General features: G+C 44.4%; 1 protein-coding gene across 4 annotated transcripts in view; it reads right to left on the bottom strand.

Annotated features, from left to right (window-relative positions):
* MEF2A (myocyte enhancer factor 2A) overlaps window positions 1-9,306 on the bottom strand; it is an 86,878-nt gene that overhangs the window by 26,697 nt on the left and 50,875 nt on the right. For all 4 annotated transcript variants that reach the window (XM_023528990.1, XM_023528991.1, XM_023528988.1 and 1 more), the window contains one exon: window positions 8,509-8,568. In XM_023528990.1, coding sequence (XP_023384758.1) covers window positions 8,509-8,568 — 60 coding nt within the window. The remainder of the gene's footprint in view (window positions 1-8,508; window positions 8,569-9,306) is intronic.

Below are 9,306 nucleotides of genomic sequence, written 5' to 3'. Positions count from 1 at the left end.
CATGTTATTTAAAACCACTTAAAATTTAGTGTTTGGCAGTTCATAAAATAGGGTCAACTGATAAGTATGTGAATTCTAAAATTTAGTAACTAGGAAGATAAATTAAATCCTTGATGATAATCTGAAGAAATCGGATGCTTCAGCACCACTGCTCATAATATATTTAGACTTTGAAAAATGTGAATTACTTATAAGACAAACTGAAAAGTGACGTTTTGCCAGGAGGATGACAAACTCTGTTGGACCCCAACCAGTACGTTTTCAAGGGACAGAGAAGACAGGGAGGTGGCTCTTGTGAACTGGCCGCACCTCTTCGTGGCCAGGATCCCTCCCTGCCCCGCTTACTCTCCCCCAGTCCTCCTCGCTTTCTCCACAACTTTTACCAAGTGACCTGCCGCTTTTAATTCATTTCTGTGACTTCATGTCGCTGTGGGGACTGGTATTTCAGTTAACCTTAGGAGGCTATTTCCTGCCTTCTGCTTCCATTATCTCGAAGGGGTATGTATTAAATCTGGGCTGGCTGACTCTTCCACACCCCGGAGAGCAATTTCCTGCATTCTGTTAAGCTTCGGAAAGCAGCGCTCTTAAAAAAAAGAAAGAAACGAAAAACAATTTCTTCACTGGGCCATCCCCTGCGGAGTGGGAATCATCTCTGAGCTGGGCAGAGGAACTGCGAAACAAATCATCTGGATACAAAACGCTCATCAAATAATTCTATTCAAAAATAGGAAGGTTTGACAGAAACTAATATTAATGTCAATCTAACGTTCTAAGTGCAGATTCACGGTGTTTCTCCTAAATAATGACGTGACTGTGTGCTCTGAACTCTGACATTTAGAGGGTTCTTATTCGCTTGATTTGCACTCGAGTCAGAAGGATAAAGCAGTAGTCCTCTCTCACGTTACGACGCGTTGAGATATTCAGAACATGTCATCAAGAAGCACCAACACCCTTTCCCACGAGGAGTCCACGATGCTTTTCAACTAGATGCGGTAGCACAGTAACTCACGAGACTCAAGTGAGGAGCGTGAACGGGATCTGAGCGCGTGCTTCTTGGGGTGAAGTCGGCGTGTGCGGCAGGTTAACGATTACGGGGTGACGTCAGTGTCTGGTCACCTGCCGCCAGGCTGAAACGAGATCATCTCGTACGCACCGTTTACTATATGCTGGAATATAGTGATATCCTAAGCAGCCCATCCCTTCATACTTCCAGTTCGTTTTTTTACGATGAAAATGAAGATGTTGTTGAGACAGGCTTTTGAGGTAGATATTTTCAATGTATAACTCATCTTGCCGGAGCCTATACGAATTCAGGAATTAAAGTTCCAAGTCGAAATGAACAAATTCAATTTAACACCATTGCTGTTAGACTGTATTTTCAGGTTGTAGATAAATTATGCCGACGCAAACGTGACGAAGATGCTCTCGAGGAAACCGCACAGCCATCCCTCCAGGACCTAACAAAGCTACTCTCCGCTCCAAGGCCGATCCTTCCATCCTATCAACCTGGCTCGCGTTTCAGAACATCATACCGGCTGAAATAATGCATTCGGGTGGCTGGAAGGCACTCCATGTCCTTAATACTACTCTTTTAGGGCGAAATTGTAGACAGTGATGTCATAAATATTTCATTACTATGAATCTATTCCAGAAGTTTAACTGACATGCACGGGATTTTGAAAATCTCAAAGGATTAGAAAAATTCATCCGAAGCAAGGTTAGAGAACTTTATATTTGACAAATTTTTCATAAAATCTGACAAACGTTCGGCTGATTATCAAAATAAACAAAAATACATTTTAAAAGTCTATAAAATTGTGCCTTTTGTATAAAGAACTGAATGAGGTTTCTAATATTTACAAAGACCATGGGTTTTTTAAAATCACTGATGACATATGTACCTGCTTCAGTGGGAATCGAACACTTGTCATCTACAACAGACAACGCTCGCGGGTTCCTGCTGCCTCCCTCTCTGAATACCGTGTCCCCCCGTGAGGCCACATCGCTGCTCCTCTTCAGCCTCCGTGTGTCCCCATGGCTCTGACCACTGCCTCAGTCTGACTCTTCGATCTGTATTTCCGCTTCGTATCCCCTGTGTTTAGTCCACACGCATCCACCTTGTGGCGCTTCCCCCAGGTATGCCGCTGTCCCCTCCATCGCCCCACCCCACTCTCAAAGACCCGTCAAGCTTTGTTATTGTCCTTTGCGTCCTTCACCATCCACCTCTTCTTCTCAGCTGTCACAGGCTCTGCTCCAATGCAAACCCTCATTACCTTCACTCAGCCCTGAACAAGAGCTTCCTGAGCCTATTTCTAGACCGGTGTATGGTTCTCTCGTTTTTAAAAAGTGAAGCTGCTGGATGGCGAAGATTTGACTTTCTGCTTGATCTCTAAACACAGGCCCAAAAGTTAAAAGGAATTCCCAAAGTCATCTGAACTACGGTATGATCTGAATGTTAAGTGTAAACTCTCAGAAGAGAAACAGCTCTGGTAAACCATAATCGAATAAGCAGACTGCGACTGTGAAAGATGTGTACAATTTACAGTACGTACAAAACTGGCAGGTTTTATTTGGGTAGCAATGATATCAACTGAAAAGAAATGTATCGCGTTACAAGGAAAAAAACAAATGCTCTAATTTTATGACTGTAGAGGTGCCATATCAACATAGTACCACGGCAAGTTCAGAAACTACAAAACGAGGGAAAATACAAACTCCCACCTTCCAAAAGAACGATTACAATCGGTTTGGATCTCCCCCTCCTTTTTTAGTTTTCATGTGCATATTTCTGCATAGTTTTAAATAACTAAAAAGGAATTCAGTTGAAAATTTTAATTTACTTAATTTTCATACTGTTGAATATGTTGATTTCTTCCTATTATTCACTACTATAAATAAAGTTGTAATGACCTTTGCATATTCTAATTTATTTCTTTAGGAGAGACTCCCAGAAATGAGATTAGCGGCTCAGAGGTACAAGTGTTTTTATTATTATTTAAACATCTTGCCAAAGTCTTTCAAGAAAGACTGCTAGGAATTTACAATGCCCCGAGCACCGACATCTGAGATCATCGGTTTCACTACACTTTCGCGAGTTCTCCATGGCATGATAAAAAGTAGGAGCCGTTGAACAGCTGGCAATCAGTATTGTTGGGGGGGTGGGTTTTGCCATTTTTATTTGAATCTCAGGATTACTAACAATAATGAACATTCTCATTTTCAAAGTATTAGTTGGGTTTTCTTTTTGAATTGAACATTTAGGTACATTAAATGTCCACCCATTTACTGAATAGTCCCCTATCTGTGGCTTTTTACATTTCTCCTAAGATTGAGAAAAATGTATTATCTCAGGTGAGACAACTAGGGGGCAAGTGGCTGCAGACTCAGTGGCTTCAGCAGCTTGCCACGGAGGACCAGAGTCCTTCTGGCTTTCACTCTGCCATCCTCAGCTTGTTGGCCTGTCCTTTTAAACTGACTCGCTTCATGATCTCGAGATGGGGCCGCACATCTAGCTGCCACACGCAGACAGACAATAATGTCCAGAGGCAAAAAAGGGTGTGTGTGGGAGAGTGTGAGTGTGTGAGAGAGAGAGAGAGAGTGTGTGTGTGTGTGTGTGTGTGTGTGTGTGTGTGTGATTTTTTTCTCTCTAGATTTCATAGTATTACTATACTAGTAGGTACAGCACATCCTCTTAGAATTTTTAAAGTGCCTACATATTTCTGGTTCTAATTCCTTTTTTATATATTTTTATAAGTTTATTAATATAACACATATATAGAAAGGTGCATAAAACAAAAACTTAAAGATCAAGGATTTATCGTAAAGTGAACGTCCACGTAACTAACGGTCAGTCAGATCAAGCAAAATAATATTGCCAGGACGTCATCGGCGTCTGTAACCGGGCCCCCAAACACTCCTGCTCGCCCCACCTATGCAAAGTACACCGCACAAATTTCGCAGTGACACTGTTTCCTTCGTCACCATCCGTCTGCACACGCCCTGATCACTGCCGCTCCCCGTACTCTGCAGACTCCATGAGGAGTGTCGCCTGGTGTCCGCATCTACCTTCCTTCCTTCACGTCGCTTTGCTGGAACCCGTCCACGCTGCTGACCACCGCTGCGGGTTCTTCATTTTCGCTGCATCGCAGTGTCCCTTTCTCATAGATTCCTTCACGTATCGCTTGTACTGCTGACAGGAATCTGGATGATTTCTAGACGCTGGCTGTCACAAACAGTGCATGCGCACTCTTCCACGTCATCCCTTGGTGCACGCTTCTGGGCAGTATGTGAGGGTGCGTGACACGCTGGGTCATACACCTGCAGCTGCAGTAGACCGTGTCACACAGGTGCAGCAACCTGCACGGCCACACGGCCACCATTAGCGTGTGAGTCTGGGTTTCCCCACAGCCTTGCCAACACCCGGCACATGTCTATTGCTTTCGGCGTTCGGGTGTGTAATGTCTGTGGACTTCATTCTGCGCGTCCCCGATTACTGAGCTCGAGCGTCTTTCCACATGTTTTTTAAACACCTGGACAAGTTCTTCTGTGAAATGTCTGTGTGCTCATGCATATTTTTAAAAATGGGATTCTCTTTTCTTTGATGATCTGGAGGCATCCTTGGCAGAAGGCCCCCTGTGAATCGTGTGTACAGGCACACCTGGGAGCCACGGCAGGCTTGGTTCCAGACCACCGCAATGAAGCGAGCCACGAACGTTTTGGTTTCCCAGTGCACATAAAAGTTGAGTTTATGTTATATTGTATCAGCTTTATCAACCATTAAGGGTACAACAGCATGGTCTAAAAAACAATGTATATGTGTTAGCTAAAAAATGCTTTATTCCTAAAAACTGCTAGCCATCATCTGAGCCTTCAGCGAGTCATACTCATTTTGCTGCTGGAGGGTCTGGCTCCAATGCTGATGGCTGCTGAGCGATCAGGGTGGCTGGTGGCTGCTGAAGGCTGGGGTGACTGTGGCGGTTTCTTAAAATGAGACACCAATGACGTTTACCGCATCAACTGACCCTTCCTTTCACTAAAGATGTGTCTGCAGCGTGCGATGCTGTTCGATAGCATTCTACCCACAGAACTTCTTTCGAAACTGGAGTCGGCCCGCTCCAGCCCTGCCGCTGTCTGTTTCATCAGCTGCGTTTGTGTCGCATTCTAAATCCTTCATTGTCGTTTCGACAATCTTCACGGCATCACCTCAGCACACCACGCTTTTTGCTCATCATTCACTCTGCTTCTAGGGTCCAGTCTTTTGGGGTCCCAGCCCAAAGTGAGAGGAGTATATTAGGCTCTCCCCATTCTTGTGGGCCCTCCACTTCAATCTGTCCTCTCTGATCTCTGAGGCTGTCGCGCACAGATTCTTAGGCAGCCCACTGTGGAACTGGCAAACACCCCCTGGGGAGAAGCAGCCATCAGTGCGGGGCTCATGTCCTCACCACTCCCTGGGACCTGTGCCAGGAGCTCCTCAGGACTTGGTCGGCTCTCAAATGCTTTCAAGCGTCTCTGTAAAATATTTTGCCTAGCATTTCTAGTTGTCCTCGATGATAAAAGTTAGTCCAAATGACCAAGTCTGCCATTATCACAGCGGAAGTGTGAATGCTTTGCTTTCCTTTTTTATACCTCATCTTTATTTATGAACATTTTCATTAGTCAAAAACTATCTTTTCTATGTATCATGAGATCAGAAGCAATATTTCGAAAATGTTTCATATAAACATTAATTCTGAAAGATGCTTTTTCATGAAAAAAAGGATTCTTAATGAAATCACTCTGAGTAACCGTGTTATATACTAAGTTTGAAAACTCACAAAGTAGGTTAGCATTTTAAAGGCTCTGATAAGTCCTCTAATGAAGAATCCTAGTTAGTTTCATTTAGCATGTAATTCGCAAAACACATAGGTCAGTCAGTACCTCTTTTCATATGATTCCTAAAACCATACTTTGAAAATGTAGGTTAGAAATCACATCCACAGCTTTTAATATATTTTCTTCTAAATTTCTCTGGGAATTTTAAATGTTTAATCTTTTCATTCATAGAGATTATTAACATGATGAATCTTTTCATTCATAGAGACTTTATTCAGGTATAAAAAATAAGTTTAAGTTACTTTTTTCCAAACCACTGAAACAAAATGGCACGTTGTTGAAAATGAGCTAATAAGATGTATTCTCTGACTCTTCCTTACAAAAATAACACTTCTAAAATACCTATGAGAAACCATGGGCGGTGGGGGGGGAGGGGTAGATTTATAGCAAGAAGCACTTTAAATCCACATATGCTCTAAGTATTGCACAGAAATAATTACTTCCAGCTGGTATCTGAATTAAGTGATACAAGATGTCTGCTTAGCTGAATCTAAATTCTGAGGCAGGACATGTTAAAAAGCAGTTATAACACAAATGTCATTCAGGACATAATCCGAAAAATCAGGATAAGTACATTTATACTTAGTCCAGGTAAAACAGTTATTAAGAGTCTGAATCGATGAAGAACGGAGACAGCCAATCTCGACGTGCTGAACTATACACTGAGAAACGGGACTCATCTCTGTAGACACAGCAATGGAAACGAAGTTTTAAATGTAACTCGCTAAGCACTTAAACTATTTTAACATGAACTTTAAATGTTAATAAAAATTCGTGTTCACTAATCATGATTATTAAGATGAGTAACACTATTAACACTGAAACACGCTACAACAGCTGCCCGTGACGGGGGAGCGAAGGGGGCTGAACACAGACACGAAAGGGGTGAATGATGCTCGGGGGCAACTGGCCGTGACGAGCGCAGCCTTCTAGACCTGAGGGCCGACGAGGGGGAAGGAGGCTTACAAGAGAAAAGAAAAATTCATGAAAAAAAAAGAGAAACAGGATGACATGGAGAAGGTCAAATTCGGACGACGGCAAAGCCTGAGTTTGGAATCACTGGAGAATGCAGAACAGAGCAGCAGAGACGACGTCTAGATTTACAGCTGCATGGAAGGGAGGCAAGAACAGTGAGAAGGCTCGAGGGGGAAACGTGGACATACAAAATGTGGAGGAAAAAAATACGAGAAGAGAATTGAAATACTTGAAATACTCGTTTATGATGCCAGAGGGATGAGGAGAAAAACTAAAGGCAGCAGGAAGACACACCTTCAAATAGTTAAACTCCGTGAAATAAAAACAATTTTGGAAATAAAACCAAGAGCTAATTAAAATTAACATTCAATGAAATAGAAATGACTGATTCCAGCCTTAACCGGGATGAAGAGAAGGGAAAGCAAGACGGACGGGGCTGGGGAAATAAACGCACACGGAAAACTAACCCAAAAGAATGTGAGCAACTAAGAGTTCGAAAGAAATACACCGAACTTCTGGAAACACGTATACGAGTGTGACGGCCCTAATATATAACGGAGAAGAACCTTATGAACTGTCCACGTTCAATTATCGGTTTAGAAAGATCCTATGACAAGTCTTTCCTGTTTAATTCCGTTAAAATAGAAATTAACACAGTGGCAAGATATACTTAGGCTCTCTTCCTGCTTTAGGTCATTAGACGTTTTGTAACTTGCCTCAATGATGTCTGTTTCTTTCACTTTAAGTTATTCAATCACCTCCACAGTTTTCTTAAGAAGCTCCTTACATATTTGTGAAATGAACGAGTTGACTACACACATCAGGAACTTCCTGTCACAGACTGTTTGCAGATGTCTCCAGGAACACTTAGCTCGCAGCACGGAGGAAATTCCCACCCCTGCCTTCAGATAACAGTGACGACCACTGTGATTACCAGAGAATAACAGAACAGGATGACGTCACATGAGGAGGATCCGAAGAGATATACTGACCCTTCTGGCTGACATACATGCCCTGTTCCTGGAACAGTAAGATCCTACTCTACGTGCACCAGCACCGCAGGGCTGAGCAGACACATGTGCGGCATGGATTTAAACTGCTGGTCATCTTGGGGCAGGGACTGAAGTAAAAGAACCAATTTGGCTGCGACCATGACGAAATGGGAATGTTCTACATGTGACCACCAAAACAGACCCTCCAGAGACAAACTTCTCAATTCTCTGTTTCTCTGGAAGTGGGCCGGCCACTTCTTCGCACTGCAGTCTCTCTGAAAACATTTCACGCTACTGTAAGATGTGTCGGGAGTCAACTGACAGTCATTCTGCTGCGGACAGATGATACAGAAATTGTTTGCTGTAAAAACTGTATTAAGGTAATTCAGTCTTTAGGAAAGAACAATGTCTGCTATGAAGGAGGTGCTCGTAAGTATTTACTGAATGAATAAAGAAGCCCAAGGAACAGGAATAAAACAGGGGCGTTATGGAAAAATGGTGCACGTGAGCGAAAGCACCCTCAGAAGGACATTACGTCTCCAAAGGGAAATGTCTGCTCCGGTCCCGCCTCCCCGCTGTCCCCGCCGCAGCAGGCCTTGCTGAGGGCCAGTTCTGCTTTCATCTCAGGTGGGACAGACGCCTGCAAAGTGAAAAGGAGGAAGTCACTCACCGACTGGGCTGCTTCCAGCTCCGTTTGGCACCGTGAGGTCTGAAGTGGTCAGCATCCCGCCTGACGACGTTAAGGAGAGAAGAGGGAGGCTGTGAACTGGCTCTTGATCTGCACAGCTATCAACTAAACGGAGTAACCCTCATTCCAGTCCCCAGAAGACAAAAATTAAAACTAGCCCGGTCTGAACCTGTAACAGGGCACAGTCGTGTACACGGGCTCGCCCGCGTGTCCTGGGTGCGTATGCCGCCTGGGTCTCGACACCGAACCGCACACAGGGATGAGAACGGGAGCCGTGCTAATGGGGCCCCAGTAAACCAGGGCCGCAGGGAGTCAGCACGCTGCGAATCTCCGCTGAGTTAATGAACAAATCCAGGCAGGGCGAGATGCGCAAGCACTCTCGCTGCAATCGGCTAAGTCTGTCCTCTGCACTCCTAACAGGAATGGCTCCCAGTCAACTTTAAGTCCTCGCTCACCATGTCCCAGTTAACTGCTCTGTCAAGGGGCGGCTTCCCCGTGAGAAGGAAAGCTTCTAGATGGGGGTCTCTGTGCTGTTCCTCTGCAGATTACATCAAAACCACTTTAGAAATGCAGCCAGTCGCCTAGGAGTGACCGCGGCTCATCAAAGCGGTAAAGCTGGGAGGAGCGGAACAGCTGGTGTCAGCGATCGGTCCTTTCGCCCTTGCTGGTAAAGGACCGGCGGGACGATGTCACGACATACCTGCACTGCCAGTGCTCGGCGGTCTCTGGGGGGCTCCGGGGGACACGTTTCTGTGTAACGTGGCTTGAGGCGGTGAGAGC

Source organism: Pteropus vampyrus, unplaced genomic scaffold (genome assembly GCF_000151845.1).
Source record: "Pteropus vampyrus isolate Shadow unplaced genomic scaffold, Pvam_2.0 Scaffold34, whole genome shotgun sequence".
Classification (NCBI taxonomy): Eukaryota; Metazoa; Chordata; class Mammalia; order Chiroptera; family Pteropodidae; genus Pteropus; species Pteropus vampyrus.
The sequence above is the reverse complement of the archived record's forward strand: the minus strand, read 5'-3'. Positions and strand labels throughout refer to the sequence as shown.